General features: G+C 45.2%; 1 protein-coding gene across 1 annotated transcript in view; it reads right to left on the reverse strand.

Moving 5' to 3' along the window:
* LOC126155993 (sialin-like) overlaps positions 1-18,915 on the reverse strand; it is a 194,055-nt gene that overhangs the window by 19,998 nt on the left and 155,142 nt on the right. The window contains exon 10 of the mRNA XM_049916270.1: positions 17,950-18,035. Coding sequence (XP_049772227.1) covers positions 17,950-18,035 — 86 coding nt within the window. The remainder of the gene's footprint in view (positions 1-17,949; positions 18,036-18,915) is intronic.

Below are 18,915 nucleotides of genomic sequence, written 5' to 3' on the forward strand. Positions count from 1 at the left end.
ATGCCCGAGGCAGGATTCGAACCTGCGACCGTAGCGGTCGTGCGGTTCCAGACTGTAGCGCCTTTAACCGCTCGGCCACTCCGGCCGGCTAGTTGCGCTGTACTGTCGTGCAAATTCCGGCCTTAGTCGTTGATGAACACCACACGGCAGGGGTGCATGAAACGAGCACCTGCTGCAGAAGCCCATATGCAGCAACATTCGCCGAGCGGTCGTTGAGGAGGCTCTGTTTCTACCTCCTTGGTTCATCTGAGCCGTCAGTTGTTTAACAGCTCCATGTAGATTCGCCCGTACAAGTCATTCACTCCTGTCATCTGTGGCCCGAGATGCACCACAGCTGCCTTGGTGCCGGTTTCGGATAGCGCCGTTCTGCTATGCACGGTATATTTTAACAGCAGCAGCATAAGAAGCCATTTCGGAAATGCGTCCACGTCTGGCCCGAAAACCAATGATCATGCCCTTTTGGGCGTCAGATAAATCGCTCCATTTCCACATCACGACAACGACTTCACTGTTTTCTACGTTGACGCTGACGCTGACGCTAACAGACGGGCCTTTACCTTGGCCCGAGGTGTGGGCGTTGAAGCTTTTAACAACTGTTCCTCCTTAGCTCCTTGCGGTTTGAGTTGATGATGCCTCGCGTTGTGGTCTACCCTCGCTTGTACTTGTGGTGGTTCCTAACTGCCAGCACGCAGGCATGCTAGCGGTGGGAGATGGCGTTTAGACTCTTCTTTCCGTCACTTCTGATGTTGTTTAGCGCGATCTCCAACTCCGCTGACTGCTTCCACTCTCCATTGCAGACCTCCTTCCGTAACCGGGCGACTGCGTCCTCCAGGATGCAGACAGGGTTCGTGTTGATGGTGTGCATGTCCTTTTTGCTGATTGGTCGATACCCGCCACGTGGTTCGAACGGCCTGTGTAAGTGTTGGCTTCCGTTTCCCTTCGACCTGCGCGAAGAGGTAGGGGTGCTCGTGGGCGTTGTAGCGCCCGTTCCGCAACATGACGGCCATCTTCTTCAGTACCTGCGGCATGTTGGTACTACATGGAAACGGTATGTTGTCGGAATGGATTACTTCTTGTTTCCCCTGTGGCCTGCCGGTCTCTTCGTCTTGTTTCCCCTGCAGCTTGATCTCCCCAGCGGAAGGCGGGGAAGGAGCAGACGGCACTACGTCCATGGGCGTCTCCCTGGTTTCCTGTATTGCTACAGGTTCTGGAAGGACGTCCGTTTGCGTCGCCACATACACCTCTGCTTGTCGTCCCACCGTAGAGGTGGTGTCCGGGGCGGGTGTCTTCTTCTGCACCAACCTAAGTTCTTCCCGCAGCTGTTGAAGCTGCTGGTGAACAGCGACGAGCTCCTTCTGCATGGCTGCCCTCTCTGCCTCCATTGCGGCTTTGAGAGCAGCCACTGCGTCGTCGGTGGCGGCGATGGGCGAAACTCCAGCCTCGCCGTCTTCTTCTTCTTGATGGCGCGGTCCATTTCCCCCTACGGAGTGGGATGATGGGGCCGCAACCTCTTCTCCGTGTACCGCTTTCTCCCTTGTGGCGGTGGATGTCTGCTGCTTCAGGTACGCGCAGCTGCGAGAGTTTGCGGCGTGCGCGCCACCGCATATCACGCACGTGGGCGCGATGTGTCGCGGTTTGTCACAGTCTCGTGTGTCATCCGCCTTGACACACTTCAGACACGTGACTGTGTCCCTGCACGTCCTGGCGACGTGCCCGACCTTCTGGCAGCGGTAACACTGCCTCTTGTGCTGCGGCCTGCTACGATCCTTCTTGTTGCCCCGGCCATCTACCACCAACGTGAGCAGGAACTTGGCCACAGCAGCCAGCTTGCCTCCCTTTCCGCGTCCGGACGTGGCGTTGGGCTAGTGGCGAGCGACAGTAACGAAGTGAGCCGCAGGGAGTCGAGCAGCGGAGTACGTGCGTCCTGTTTTCCACGTCCGGCCCGCACGCTTTATATACCTTCAACTGCTGGTGCTGACACCTGTCGTCTGTCGGTGGTTACTGCACGTTGACGTCGAAGATGGGCGGTGGTCACATCAACGTGGCTGGGTCATATATAATGCTTTCCTCAACACATTTCTCTTGTTCTTTGAAAGTTGCTTTCCATTAAAACGTTTAAAACGGGGTACTAGCACTAACAGGCGACTTAGGTGGCTAACTAATGGGAAAAAGATACTATCTAGAACAAAGTGGGAATTATATCAAAATGTTAGGGATTGTAACAAAGGAGCTGTAGTAATCCATTACGGATAGTACTGTAAGGTGCCTAAAATCTCATTAGGAAAGCAAAAAGCATGTAGTATGCAAATAGAGTAGCTAATCCTAAGGATAAAAGTAAAACCATGGGTTCAGCTATGAAGGCAGTGTCGGGTCAATAGCATAAGGTCGAGGATAGAAAGTCAATACATAGCAAAAATGTTTTTTTTTTCCAATAAGTCAGATATACGAGTATGTACAGTATTTAACGATCACCTTCTGAACATAGATGGTGAACTAAGAAAAAGGTTAGTTTCTGCAGGGAACCATATAACTCTCTTAGAAAAAGCTTTCAAACGCTTCTACCCGAAATATATCTCCGTGTTACTGACAAGGGGGAGAATGAGTCAAGAATTAAGTCCTTGAAAACTAAGTACTCTCATGGATACGTTGGGGTATCTAGCAGGATGCTAAATCACTGTTAAGCGCACTAGAATCTCATTCGGGAGGACGACAGTTCAAACCCGCGTCCGGCCATCCCTATTTATGTTTCCTGTGCTTTCTCGAAATCGCTCCAGGAAAATGCCGGGATCGTTCCTTTAAAAGGGCGCGGCCGATTTCATTCCCCATTTTTGACACCATCCCAGCTTGTGCTCCATCTCTAATGACCTCAACGTCGACGGCACGTTAAATCCGATGTTCTTTCCTTCCTTCTAAATCACTGTCCTGCATATTTTGGCCAAGCACTTAGCTACATTTGTAATTTTTCCTTTAGAAATGGTCATTTCCATGAGAAATTAACTTATTCAATAGTAGAAGGATAAAGAGATGATCTAAACAATTTTAGACATTCTATGCCATCAGTGTAGGCAAAAGCTATCAAAAATGCTGCGTATATGAGGGAATTTGATCGCTGCAATACACATAATTTTCTGTAAAAGTACAGCTTGATTTCAGAACAGGCTTAATTATTGGAAACGGTATATATTGTCTTTTCTACTGTACTGGGTGCTTGAAACAAGAATTTGCGAATACTAGGCACCTTCTTTGATTTAACTAGGGTGTTTGATTGTGTGGATCATTGAATATTACTGCAGATGTTGGACCATTATGGAATAAGAGGAGTATTTCAGTAATGGATCCCCTCATACCTTAAGAACAGACAGCTAAAGGTGACTGTCCACAGTAATGAGAACACCTATGAGTTGGCGTCTGATTAGGGCTTGGTGAAGTGGGTTGGGGGGGGGGGGCGTGGGAGGGGGATGTGGGGGGGGGGGAGTGGCTCAGGGGTCGGTGCTGGGTCTGCTGCATGCGTTCTAATATGAAAGTTTATTCTAAAATATTTCTATTTACTGATGGTAGTGAAGAACGATGAGTGCAAAATATGCAACGTACCATATACCGCAGTTAAAGACATAAGTCATTGGCTTGTCGAAAGTTAATTGGTGCTAAATATCAATAAAACTCAGTTTTTACAGTTTCTAACACTCAATTCAACTAAAACTGAAATTTTGATTGCACGGAATGGGAATTAGCATATGATTAGTAAGTCTGAATGACGCAAATTTCTAGGTGTTCGGACAGGTAGTAAACTGTCATGGAAAGCGCATGTTCAGGATCTTCTTCAAAAAGTGAATGCTGCTGTATTTACCATTAGAACAGTATCTGCAATAGGTGAAAGCGCAACACGAAAATTAGTCTACTGTGGGTATTTTCATTCTCAACTGACACACAGCATTACATTGTGTGGTAATTCTTCCCATTCACAAACGGTATTTTCTGCTCAGGAACGAGTAGTTCGGGCAATATGTGGCGTAAGTTCACGGACTTCTTGTCGTTCCCTGTTCAGGATTCTAGAAGCTCTGACACTGGCCTCTCAATATTCATTTTCTTGAATGTATTTTGTTGTTAACAATATGAACTTATTCCCAAGAATCACCAGCTTCCACTCATTTAATACTTCACAGAAATCCAATCTGCATCTGGATTGCACCTCCTTGATCCTAGTACACATCTTCAGTAGGCTACCACAGGAATTTTAAAGTCTTAGCAATAATCCTCGCACTTTCAAGTCCAAAGTGTAGAATTCTTCATGGATAACTTCTTCATTTCTGTCGTGGGGTTCCAGGAAAATTAAGCTAATTGCTGTTATACAGGGTGCTCGAGAAGTTCCTAGCCACTTCTGGGAGAACACGGGTTTTTGTCTCTTTATTGCTGCTAATCTGGAAGATGCTGACGACGTTACAAACAATCAGTCTCATAAGTTGGAGACTCAATGGATTGCCCTTTACTGAAGTTCAAGAGTGGTTTCATCTATGTTGCCATACAGAAGCTCCAAAGGAGACAATCATTAAATGTCTAGGCAACAACTTCAGACGAAGTGGGATTGTTTGCGACGAGCAACGTTGTGGGCGGCAGTCGAAGTAGTAGGAGATTGTGGAGACCTTATGTCAGGCTATCGAGCAGATTCCAGCCGGGAACACTGCATCCAAAAGTACACTGCTTGGCAAACCTCGCACTTCGTACTGAAGCAAAAGGCTTATTCTAGTCAGGTGCTCCATTATCTAGAACAGGCGCATCCAATAATTTGGCCCGCGGGTGCGGGCGCGGTCCGCGAGCGCAAGGCAGTGTAGTTCAGTGACCGAACGTCGCTGGTGTCGGCATAGGAGCGAGAGAGACAGCTGCGGAGCGAGTGAGACAGCACACCACTGCTCTGCGCTGGACTGTTCCGCGGTCAGAGCCAACGAAAACAAAATAACAGAGAAAGTGCAGCTGTGGAAAAGTGGTCGGTGAGCGTTAAACAAGCAAAGCATTTACTGTTTAGGAAAAAATTAGTGTTCGTGTGGCAGAATTACTACGCAAAGCTTTAGAAAACAATATTCAAAACAAGAATTGAAGAACAACCTAGTAATCTTCTGACCCACAGGTTTATTCTATTAGTATAGCACGTGCTCACTCGTCATATGCACAGTAGGCTTTTTCTGAAAGATATATCAATTTCTTAAATGAACTAGTGTCATAAATATTTAATTTTGGAAATAATATTACGTAAGGGATATTGTTGTGACTTGGCAAGACAGCCAAGCCACTATGCGAGGAAGCCGAAAGGCACGCGTTTAAGCTCACGCAGACTGGCGTGAGGTCTGGAACAGTTAAGGGAATTTATAGTAGCAAAGAACGTAGCTGATGGAATACTTAACTTTAATTCATAATTGGTGAACATCGGTCTGACAGTACATGCATCACAAGATAAATAGCAAATGATAATGGCGCCTTGCTAGGTCGTAGCAAATGACGTAGCTGAAGGCTATGCTAACTATCGTCTCGGCAAATGAGAGCGCAATTTGTCAGTGAACCATCGCTAGCAAAGTCGGCTGTACAACTGGGCCGAGTGCTAGGAAGTCTCTCTAGACCTGCCGTGTGGCGGCGCTCGGTCTGCAATCACTGACAGTGGCGACACGCGGGTCCGACGTATACTAGCGGACCGCGGCCGATTTAAAGGCTACCACCTAGCAAGTGTGGTGTCTGGCGGTGACACCACAGATATAGAGTCTCATTCGTACTGTTAGCAGTTACAAGTAAATATGCTTAAATAAAGGAGTTTCGGAAAACCGTGTTTAATAACTCTGTTTTAGTGGCACTGTCATCAATGACTTCACCGTTGTTATCGCGCAGTGAAGGTATTGATTGTGTCTTACCACTGGTGTGCTTTATATTTTTGTTTGTGTTATGTGAATTTCATTGAAATCAATATACTAGATTTAGGGTCACGAAATAACTTGTTAATGATGATTCAAAAAAATGGCTCTGAGCACTATGGGACTTAACTGCTACGGTCATCAGTCCCCTAGAACTTAGAACTACTTAAACCTAACTAACCTAAGGACAGCACACAACACCCAGCCATCTCGAGGCAGAGAAAATCCCTGACCCCGCCGGGAATCGAACCCGGGAACCCGGGCGTGGGAAGCGAGAACGCTACCGCACGACCACGAGATGCGGGCTTAATGATGATTAAAAAGCAACAGAAATATATCAATATACGGTGAACATATACTACCTAATCAAGCGTATCCGGACACCTATTAGTGGCCGGCCGCGGTGGCCGAGCGGTTCTAGGCGCTTCGGTCCGGAACTACGCGGCTGCTACGGCCGCAGGCTCGAATCCTGCCTCGGGCATGGATGTGTGTGTGATGTCCTTAGGTTAGTTAGGTTTACGTAGCTCTAAGTCTAGGGGACTGATGACCTCCGATGTTAAGTCCCATAGTGCTTAGAGCCATTTGAACCATTTGAACACCTATTAGTGAACATTAATTGTGGTGTGTCCACCTTTCGCCCTAAGGGCGGCTTGAACTCTGCTGGGGGCACTTCGAGTGAAGTGTCTGAATGCCTGTGCAGGAACGGTAGCCCTTCATTTTTCAAGAGCTGAAACGAGAGAAGGTGTTCATGTTGGACGCTGGGGTCTGGAGCTAAGTCGAAGTTTTGACTCATCCCAAAGGTGCTCCATTGGCTTCAGGTCAGGACTCTGGGCAGGGCAGTCCACTTGTCAGCAGACCATCTGATTTATGACAGGGCCGCATTCTCATGCTGATAGAAACCATCATCGTCTCTGAAGTGTTTCTCTACTGTGCGCAGAACACAATGCTGTAAAATGTGTTCATATCTTTTCGCATTTAGAGTTTTCTGACGACGAAAAACGTCCCTGTACCGCAGCACCTCCTCCTCTGTGCTTCACAGTTGGCACTACCCATGGTAACAGGTAAGATCTCCAGCATTCGTTAAACCCACACAATTCCATCGAATTACCACAGATTTAGGGCGATTCATCACTCTACATCATTTGTTTCCAGTCGTCTACTGTCCAGTGAGGTCCTTCAAGCGTCGCTTAGCACTGGCAAAATAAATGTATGGCTTACAAGGACCTGCTCGACCACTGTAGCCCATTATTTTGAGCTGCCTACGCACAATCATTGTGCTAGCTGGACTGCCGATAGTACTTTGAAACTCACGAGTTATTCCAGCTGATGCCATGCAACTTTTTATAACCACTCTCCGCAATACTCGACGGTCCCTGTCCATCAGTACATGAAGTTTGCCAGGTCTCGATTTAGTTGTGTTTTTTCTTTCACATTGCCATTTCTCAGTCACATGACCAACAGCCGACTTGGGCAATTTTAGAAAGGTAGAAATGTCTCTGATAGATTCCTTAGTCAGGTGCCACCCAGTGACTGGCCTATTTTCTAAGCCACTGAGTTTTCCTGAGCAATCCCCTTCTCTATTACTGCTTCTCAATACTCCCTGTCTCCTTTTGTACTAGCGGGTCAGCCTCTCGTGACGTCTAGCGGCCAATTCCGCATTACATAGGGATGTCAAGGTACTTTCGATCAAATTGTGTTTGTAAGAAACTTCGACGATGTTTCGGGAGTACAGAGATCTACTACAATGCGCGATATTTTATCTGCGTACCTGGCAGACATCGCCAGATGAGCCGTAGACGACTGACATCGGCTAAGCATATCAAGCAACGGTGCCCTCTTAGTATCTTGGTGAATCTTATAACGCATGATCCCATTTCTTCCCCGCAGAGAACCCCTGCCCTCTGCTGCGCCTTCACCATTGTGTCCCCCCTATCCTCCACCTCTACACCCTTCATCTCCTTTCCCAAGGTGGCTTCTGTTGACTCCCTCACATGGATGATGCCATCTCTCCCTCCATTTATCCCCCCTATCAACTCTGATCCTCATCTGCCCCTCCCTTCCTCTGTCCTTTTCGCAGGCTTCCTCTCCCCCCTTTCCATCCTGTTTTTTCCCCACCTACCCTCTCTCTGCCTCCCTTCTCTCCCCCGAGTCCTTTTGCTCTCCCCTCCACTGCCTTTGCCACTTCTTCTCTCGTCTGCCCAGGCCCTCTTTTTTCTGTGTCCCCTCCCTCAATCGGCTCCCCCCTTTTTCCCCTTCATCGGTCTGTGTCCCCCAGCCTCACCATCTGCTGCTGTGCCGCCTCTACAGTGCTGATTTAAGTGAGTGTTCAGTGTTGTGTGTCCCCTGTCAGGTTTGCAAACAGCCACCATACTGTCGCTAGTTGTGTTTTTATCTCATGTGAACAAAAACCAGACTGTCACCGTGTTTTTTAGTTGTGCCTGTCTCCTTCCTGTGTGTCTTCATCCGCATCGTCAACGCCCTATTTTTGTATTTTACGTTCCGCCACTTTCCGCCATTTTACTGTTTTTAACGAAGTCACCGTTTTATCGCCTTTTTATATATTGTTTGTTCTCTCACCATTGTTTGTTTAACTTTTCTCTCAGCTGTAGAGCAGCGTATTAAGCTGCTGTCAGCCCACCCCTCCCCAGGTGGGAGGCGGGGGGGGGGGGGGAATTGAAAATCAATAAAGGATAAAAAAATCCCCATAGAGGTGTCTACTGTCAATGTTAAAATTTTCTGGTTGTACTGGATACTCGATGAAGAGGGTAGACGATATGCCATTGAGGCTCACTTGACTATGTCTAGCAGGAGCCCAGATGAAATGTGAGTAAGCTACGACTGGCCGCACTCCAGAAATATCATCGAATATTCAGATCGACGCGAAAAATTCAAGGTTCACACATTTAAGAAGTTAGTTGCTTCAGTTTCAACAGTTAAGAAATAGGTCCATGGAGGAAGGGGGATGTGGGAGAGAGGGGGAGTTTAAATTCAAACTTGATCTCACTCCTTTTAAAGATCACACTCGTGCAGGACGTCCCAAAACAGTAATCACAGACAGAGACATCGACATACCTGACATTATGGTGTTGGGTGATTACTGATAGGTAACTGCCATCATAGGAATATTAGAAGAAATATTAGAGTACGAGAGGAATTAACTAAGAGAAAGCTTGGTGGAATGTGTGTGTTGACTAAAATCAAACACCACGAAAAGGAATTTTTCAGTAAGATTTGGCCTTCCTAAAAAGAATCAGATTCTGAGTGCCAGGTGCTACATCCATTTTCATGGATCGCCAATCTGACGCCAGAAATGAAACAGCAATTAAAACAGTAGGTGGAAGTCGATTGTTCTGAAGAAAATATGGATTTAAGGTCGATTCAAACTGTAATTCAGTTGAACGAAGTGGAACAGAACAGAATGGAAGGCGACGTCGACATCAAACGGTACTGGTTTCGCACAAGGCAGGATGTGAACGCGACACTTCGCTTTGCCCAGTAGCGAACGGTGTAGGTGAAGTTATGAGATTCCATGTGTGATACAAAAAGTAGGAATATAACACAAGAATAGCAGAGTTCGTAATGGCTGTTCTTGACAAAGTATGTATGGAAAAGTGCTTAGAAGTGAAAGAATGGGAAAAGTGTCGGCCAAACATCTCAAAACACCGACATGTATTTAATAGAAAAAATGTTGATATAGAAACACAGCAAACAGTATTTAGAAGGCAGCAGATAGATCCTTTTGCCGTATGCATTGTGTTTTTTTTCCCTTTTGCAGGAAGGAAAAAACCATATTTATCCCCTTCAATAGAGCAGGCAATTCACTATTATAAATGTTATTTAATGAAAATCGTTTCATTCATTCATGTTGTTACCTCTCTATTTTGTTCAGTTAATCGAATTTCGGATGAATTCCTGACAGAAGAGCAGCAGCTAAAAATTGATCGAACAAATGTGTTGTTGGCAGCCACTCTTCCTGTGTGAATTTACATTTCCTTAACGCTATCCTGCTGAATCTCAATCTGACATCTTCCTTCTCTAGAGCTAAATTTATTTGATCATTTCAATTGGAATCGCTCCGCAAAAATATTTCAAAATACTTGACAGTTTTGTCTGATTCCAATGACTGGTCACAGTTCATATAGTGAGAACTAACTGTGACTTTCTTTTACATTTACGTACTTTACGTTACATTATATTTAAGTTGAGAGAAATATCCCAATCTTTTCTCAAGCAGTGACCATCCTTGGTTTTCGTGAATATATTCTTGCTGTGTACAACTGCGTTGCTTGCTTGCAAATAGCCACAGAAAGCTATACATGGTGTAACGATCAGGAGCCTAAACCAGGATAATTCGGTCGCATACAGAGGCGTACGGGTAATTTATTCTTACCAAGTAAATGTGTACATACATTAATACTATGCAAACAACTACGAACTGCATGTCAGAGGCTACTTAAATCATTCCACCCAGCTACTAGCGCTTCTTCGCATTCCATTCGCACTTTATGGTGCACATAAGAAACGATTGCTTAGGTGCCTCTCTGCGTTCTAATGCTCGCTTTTCCTAAGGGAGCGCTAAGTAGTGTCTTGTAAAATATTATTTGATCTTCGCTTAACACTGCTTCTTGAAATTTTGTGCATACGCTTTAGCAGAATCGTTGGCGACTATCTATCGAGGAAAGGCAAAGGTCTCGAGTTAGAGTCTCGATCCGGCACACAGTTTTAATCTGCCAGGAAGTTTCATATCAGCGCCCACTCCGACACAGAGTGAAAATCTCATTCTGAAATCTGTGACCATTCGTGCTGCCCTTCTTTGTATAGTTCACATATCCCCTGTTGTGCTCTTTTGATATGGGTCCCACTCACTTGATCAATATTCCAGGAACAGTTGTGCAAGTCTTTTGTAGGCAATCTCCTTTGTAGACTAATTACATTTTCTTAACGTTCTATCGTCCGCCCTCGGTAGCTCAGTGTGTTCGGTCAGAGGGTTTGCTGCCCTCTGTAATAAAAATCTGAGTTAATGGATCAACGACGAACTGAAACGGGTGTCTTGCGACGTGCGTACCGAGCAGTTGCAACGAACGAAAACGAACAAAATGAGATTGAAAAAAAAGAAAAAAGTGGTCAGCGCGACAGAATGTCAATCCTAAGGGCCCGGGTTCGATTCCCGGGTAGGTCGGAGATTTTCTCCGCTGAGGGACTGGGTTTTGTGTTGTCCTAATCATCATCATTTCATCCCCATCGACGCGCAAGTCGCCGAAGTGACGTCAAATCGAAAGACTTGCGGCCGGCGAACGGTCTACCCGACGGGAGGCTCTAGTCACACGACATTTATTTGTAACGTTCTATCAATGAACGAAAGTTTGCCTCCCGCTTTGCCTACAGCTGAGTCCTGTAATAATTTCACTTCATATCTCCACAATTTTTTCGATGTAGGTTTTTGTATAGGTTGACTGATTCCAACATTGGGGGCCTCATTGACAGTGTAGTCACAGGCTGTTACGAGGTCGCGTTAAAAAAGTAATGCCCCCTTATTTTTTATTGTGGTAACTCTGAGAGCTTTTTAAAGAAAACAATCGTTTTTAACTTTCTGCATTTTTATTAATCATGCCTACATATTTACAGCCCTCTGCCGCTAGAAGGCTCCGAATTGTAGTGTGTACCACGGCGGTTTTCGATGAAACTACGCTCGTGTGTGAGAAACAACGTGCTGTAATCGACTTTCGAACTGTAGAAGAGTTCATCCACACATGGAGCACCCGCTCTTTCAGCGTGACAATGCCAGGCCACATGCGAGAACTGCGACATCTGCAACAATCCGACGCCTTGGGTCTACTGTTATCGATCATCCTCCACACATTCCCGTCATGGCCCCATCCGATTTCATCTCTTTCCAAAACCTAAAGAACACCTTCGAGGACTTAACTTTGATAGTGATGAAGCGGTGCAAGGAGAGGTAAGGTTGTGGCTCCGTCAACAAAGACAAACATTCTACAGCGACGGTATCAGCGAAATTGGTCTCCTGTTGGGAGAAATATCTTTGTCGCCAGGGTGACTATATCGAGAAATAAGTATGTAGACATGAAGAATAAAGATGTAAGATGTAGAATGTTAATAAAGTTTGTTTTATTTAGAAAGCTTTAAGAATTTTCACATAAAAATCGGTGGTAATAGTTTTCAGCACACCCTCGTGTGTTTTGTGAAGTTCAAATGGTTCATGTGGTGTCACCGCCAGACACCACACTTGCTAGGTGGTAGGCTTTAAATCGGCCGCGGTCCGCTAGTATACGACGGACCCGCGTGTCGCCACTGTCAGTGATTGCAGACCGAGCGCCGCCACACGGCAGGTCTAGAGAGACGTCCTAGCACTCGCCCCAGTTGTACAGCCGACTTTACTAGCGAAGCGACACTGACAAATACGCTCTCATTTGCCGAGACGATAGTTAGCATAGCCATCAGCTACGTCATTTGCTACGACGTAGCAAGGCGCCATTACCAGTTTATATTGAGATTGTTATTAATGTATCAACAAGAGCGATGTACACCAATTATGGATTAAAGTTAAGTATTCCAGCAGCAACGTACCTTATTGGCTATATTAATTACATTGTCCTGTTCCAGACCTCACGCCAGTTTGCGTGAGCTTAAACGCGTGTATTTCGGCCTCCTCTAGCAACACGGTGTTGGCTCTTCTGTCAACACATCAGTTCAAATGGTCTTGAGCACTATGGGACTTAACTTCTAAGGTCATCAGTCCCCTAGAACTTGGAACTGCTTAAACCTAACTAACCTAACATCACACACATCCATGCCCGAGGCAGGATTCGAACCTGCGACCGTAGCGGTCGCGCGGTTCCAGACTGTAGCGCCTAGAACCACTCGGCCACAACGGCCGGCTGTTTTGTGAAGTGCACAGTTTTACATTTCTGAAAATTTAAAGCAAGCTGACAGTCTTTGTGTCACTTTGTAATCTTATTGAGATCTAAATACTTGCGAAGGTTTCTATCAGAAAGTACTTAATTCTAGATAACTGATCTTGTTGTAGTGACCTTAAGTCCAGAGACTGGTTTGATGCAGCTCTCCGTGCTACTCTATCCTGTGCAAGCCTCTTCATCTCCGAGTAACTACTGCAACCTAGGTCCTTCTGTATCTGCTTCGTTTATTCTTCTCTTGGTCTCCTTCTACGATTTTTACCCTCCACGCTTTCCTCCAATACTAAATTGGTGATACCTTGATGCCTCAAAAAGTGTCCTACCAACCGATCCCTTCTCTTAGTCAGTTTGTGCCACAAAGTCTTCTTCTCTCCAGTTCTGTTCAGTACCTCCTCATTAGTTACGTGATCTACCTATCTAATCTTCAGCGTTCTTCTGCAGCACCACATTTCGAAAGCTTCTATTCTCTTCCTGTCTAAACTATTTATCGTTCATGTTTCACTTCCACACATGGCTACACTCCACACATTTCTGAAAAAGACTTGCTGACATCTAAATCTATACTCCATGTTAACAAATTTCTCTTCTTCAGAAACGCTTTCCTTGCCATTACAAGCCTACATTTTTTATCCTCTCTACTTCGACCATCATCAGTTATTTTTCTCCAGAAATAGCAACTCATGAACTACTTAAAGTGTCTAGGTAATTGTATCATCTGCAAAAATTGTCGAGGTTACCCTTAATATTGTGTTCCAGGTAGTCAGTATACAACACGAACATCAAGGGTCCAGACTCTCTTCCCTGGGGCATGTCTGAAGATACCTTTTCATGCGCCATTAACTTCGCATTTAAGATAATATGCTGCCTCGACTCTACTACGAAATACTCCTCTATTCAGAAATTTCCTTTGATAAGGATGCTGAAGATTGTATGTGTAGATCGTTTTGTAACCCGCCTGGAAGGCGGCGCGTGGGTCTGCTCCTGTAAACTGAAGGGTAGGCCGAATGTAGGAAGTGAGTAGGAGCAGGTGAGGTAAGATTCTCGGCACAGTTTCTTACGGGAAAGTACATTTAATAGAGAATATTAGTCAATGACATGCGTAGCTTTGCAACTGAAGAGCCCGTAGGTGCAAAACCCTATTCCCGTAGTAAGTAGTACAAAGTCTCAATAGCAACCCAACACCCTTTGAAGTTGAAGTGACGTTTCCAGGCCATCTGATCTAGATCAAATGGGCAGAATCTACAGCGGTGCTCGTAGAGCTGAACAGAGCCTGCTAGAGGGCGCTGTCGTCGGTATCTGTCGAAGTGCCAACTTAAAAACTTGCCCATACGCCGTGGCATCGTAGCTATCGATACCACAGATTGCGTAACTAACGAGGAAGTACTGAATCGAACTGGGGAGAAAACAAATTTATGACACAATCTGAATAAATGAAAGGATTGATTGATAGGACACATTCTGAGGCATCAAGAAATTGCCAGTTAAATATTGTAGGGAAGTGTGGTGCGTTAAAATTGTAGAGGGAGTCCTAGGTATGAATACAGTAAGCAGGCTGAAATGTGAATGTAGTTTGCAGTAGTTGCTCTAAGGTAACGAGGCTTGCACAAAACACACTAGCGTGGAGAGCTGCATCAAACCAGTCTTGGGACAACAGCAACCCCATATGATGGTACTTCTGTTAATAAGTGTTGCTGTAGTGCTGGTACTGAGTCAAAAGCGTCTCAGAATACAGTAAATGCCGGATCCATCTGATTCCCTCAATCCACGGTTTTCAGAATGTCGTGTGACAAAATCGCTAGTTGGGTTTAGTATGAGCAGTATTTTCGGAATATATATATATATATATATATATATATATATATATATATTCGTCTAACCGATTATGTTCGAAATACCACGTTATGTCTGAACTTAGAATATTCAACAACACATTGACGCCGGCCGGGGTGGCCAAGCGGTTAAAGGGGCTACAGTCTGGAACCGCGCGATCGCTACGGTCGCAGGTTCGAATCCTGCCTCGGGCATGGATGTGTGTGATGTCCTTAGGTTAGTTAGGTTTAAGTAGTTCTAAGTTCTAGGGGACTGATGACCTCAGATGTTAAGTCCCATAGTGCTCAGAGCCATTTGAAACATCTATAGAACCCCTTCAAGAGCGTGTCGTCATCAGGAAAAACAAAACTGGTTTTCTACGGCCCAGATCGTGGAATGTTAGGTAGCTTAATCAGGTAGGTAGGTTAGAGAATTTGAAAAGTTAGATGCAGTGGGAATTAAGGAATGCGGTGGTGGAAGGAACAGTGCTTCCGGTCAGGTAGGGGTTATAATTGTTTCTTCCGACCTTGCGTATTTCGTCAGTTTATATCTGTTCTCTTACTAAGAAGTGATGACATGAAAAGAGGACAATGATTTTTACACAACGATCCCGAGAAAGGTTTAATGGTTTGATATTGCATGGATATTGTGTTTCGGAATTAGTGATTCCAATAAAATTTAGTTCAAATGGCTCAGCTATAAAGAAGCATCTTAAGCAACGTAGTACCTGGTTGGAACTAGCTGGAGGGCCTGTAATCTTGTTGCGAAAATACACTGAAGAGTCAACGAAACTGGTATAGGCATACGTATTCAAATACAGAGATACGTAAACAGGCTGAAGACGGCGCTGCGGTCGGCAACGCCGATGTAAAACAAGTGTCTGGCGCAGTTGTTAGCTTGGTTACTGCTGCTACAACGACAGGTTATCAAGATTTAAGTGAGTTTGATTGTGGTCTTATAGTCGGCGCACAAGCGATGGACACAGCATATCCGAGGTAGCGATGAAGTGGGGATTTTTCCGTACGACTATTTCATGAGGGTACCGTGAATATCAGGAATCAGGTAAAACATCAAATCTCCGACATCGCTGCGACCGAAAAAAGATCCTGCAAAAACGAGACCAACGACGACTGCAGAGAAGGGTTCACCGTGACAGAAGTGCGACCCTTCCGCAAACTTCTGCAGATTTCAATGCTGGGCTGTCAACAAGAGTCAACGTGCCAACCAGTCAACGAAACATCATCGATATGGGCTTTCAGAGCCGAAGGCCCATTCGTGTACCTTTGATGACTGCACGACACAAAGCTTTACGTCTCGCCTGGGCCCGTCAACACAGATATTGGTATGTTGATGGCTGGAAATATGTTGCCTGATCGGACGAGTGTCGTTTCAAATTGTAACGAGCGGATGGACGTGTACGGGTATGGAGACAACCTCATGAATCCATGGACCCTGCCTGTCAGCAGGGGACTGTTCAAGATGGTGGAGGCTCTGCAATGGTGTGGGTCGTGTGCAGTTGGAGTGATATGGGACCCCTGATGGGTCTAAATACGACTCTGACATGTAACACGTCCGTAAGCACCGTGTCTGATCACATGCGTCCATTCATGTCCATTGTGCATTCCGACGGACTTGGGCAATTCCAGCAGGACAATGCGACACCCCACACGTCCAGAATTGCTACAGAGCGGCTCCAGGAACACTTTTCTGAGTTTAAACACTTCCGCTGGCCACCAAACTCCCCACACATGAACATTATTGAGCATATCTGGGATGCCTTACAACGAGTTGTTCAGAAAAGATCTTCACCCCCTCGTACTCTTACGGATTTGTGGACAGCCCTGCAGGATTCATGGTGTCAGTTCCTTCCAGCACTACTTCAGACATTAGTGGAGTCCATGCCACGTCGTGTTGCGGCATTTCTGCGTACTCGCGGTGGCCCTACACGATATTAGGCAGGTGTACCAGTTTCTTTGGCTCTTCTGTGTATTAGCAGTAGTGCCGTTGTCTGTAAAACAAATGGATGCCATGAAAGTGTTATTTTGAACTTATAAATGGTTCAAATGGCTCTGAGCACTATGGGACTTAACATCTGAGGTCATCAGTCCCCTAGAACTTAGAACTACTTAAACCTAACTAACCTAAGGACATCACACACATCCATGCCCGAGGCAGGATTCGAACCTGCGACGGTAGCGGTCGCGCGGTTCCAGACTCAAGCGCCTAGAACCGATCGGCGACACCGGTCGGCTTTGAACTTATAGTCCCACTGGCGGCAGTCCCATAGAGAATCAAAAGCTGTAATCAGAAACGTTGTTAATTATTATTTAACATAGTGGTGATTAATGTTAATTATATTGTTAGAACAACTAATTGAATGGACTAAAACATATTTTGCGATAATTAGGAAAATGTTACACATTACAAAATGGTTACCGCACCTATAATGGGAAATGGCGTCAAGAGGTAAAACGGAAGCGTGTCTCCTTCCCAGCGGCGAGGGAGACGTCAAAACATCATTTATTTAAACAAAATACATCACAGAGCTTAATTAAAGATTCATAAACGCAGCTCATCGCTACTCTGTCGGTATGGGATGTTTCAGGGTAATGCAGGAGTAGGCCCAATAATGAACAAAGAAAAATAGAAATTCGGATACTTTACTATGAATAGAATAGTGAACGCATTATCGTAGCAAGGCAGACACGAAGCCAACAGTTACCACCGTAGTACAAGTTTATATGCAAACTGAAGAATTTGAAAGAATGTGCGATGAGCTGAAATAAATGATTCAGATAGTTAAGTTAGATGAAAATTTTGTTGTGATGGGTGACTGGAATTCGGTAGAAAGAAAAGGAAGAGAAGGAAAGATGGGAGAACATGGATAGGGGAAAAGGAGTGAAAGAGGGGGACACCTGGCACAATTATGCACACAGCATAATTTAATCACCGTTAACATTTGGTTTAATAATCACGAAAGAATATTCTTTGTTGAGACTTTCAGAGAGAACATTGGGCAACGTTGGACTGATATAGGGAGAGGGAACGCAATAGAAGACGAATGAGTGGCTTTGAGAAATAAAACAGTGAAGGCAGCAGAGAATCACATAGGTAAAAAGATAAGGCGTAGTAAAAATCCTTGGATAACTCAGGAGATACTAAACTTATTTAACCGAAGAAGAATAAAAATACCGGGCAACACGGGACTCTTAACACTGAGACTGACAGGAAATCCAAAATTGATCAGCAGGAATGGGTGGAAGACAGATGCAAGGCTGTAGAAACATGCATGACTTCCCCTTATCACTACTTACGTTTTGGTAAGTAAGCGCCCCGACGACTGCCGGCGAGATGAAGCCAGGCAGCGTGCACACAACGTTGGTTAAACCAAGCAAGATGCCTGCAACACAACGGGTAGATCAGGGAAATCTAAAAAAAAAAAAGTACTTATTTGTGATGTAGCTCTTTCTCACCACCCATCATCCTCTGCCCCCATAAAAGGAACCTGCAGTTCACGTTTCGAGTTACACCGATAGCTTATTATTTATACACCTAATCGCCATACACTATTCATTTTTAAAACTTAAAATTTTTTTACATCATTCAGACTGTAAAGTTACGTAGTTAACTTTCTGTTTGATTGAAGGCTAATCCAAATGACTTCTTTAGTCGTCTGTATTGATCTGTCACAGCTCCAACGTTCCTGCTGCTGACGAAAAGAAGTTACCGCACGATATTCCACTTTATTAATGGATATCTTTTTTTTTTTGCTCTCTCCCGCAGTATGCTTTGTCTGGGGTATACAGACTTGGCAATAGTGAGGGCTGCAAACCATTGTGATTGTAGTCGAGACGGTCTAAGAAAATCCCTGACAGCTTGCAGCACTGTTGCCAGCTTTCTACTACCGAGAGCTAACAGTTGCACTCAGAAACAGTAGCTGTCTATGGAGCTCTGACAACACTGAGGCGTTGCCAAAGGGACTTTTACAAAATCGCATTACGTTACTGGTTGAGGTAGAGAAGCTGCAGCACCCAAACAACTGCAACTGCCGGCCCTTTGTAGCCGAGCGGTTCTAGGCGCTTCAGTCCGGAACCGCGCTGTTGCTATGGGGTCGCAGCCTCGGGCATGGATGTGTGTGATGTCCTTAGGTTAGTTAGGTTTAAGTAGTTCTAAGTATAGGGGACTGATGACCTCAGATGTTTAAGTCCCATAGTGCTCAGAGCCATTTGAACCAACTGCAACTGTCAGGGATCAACTTACGCCGGCCCAATTATAGCTAA

This window comes from Schistocerca cancellata, chromosome 2 (assembly GCF_023864275.1).
Source record: "Schistocerca cancellata isolate TAMUIC-IGC-003103 chromosome 2, iqSchCanc2.1, whole genome shotgun sequence".
Taxonomy (NCBI): Eukaryota; Metazoa; Arthropoda; class Insecta; order Orthoptera; family Acrididae; genus Schistocerca; species Schistocerca cancellata.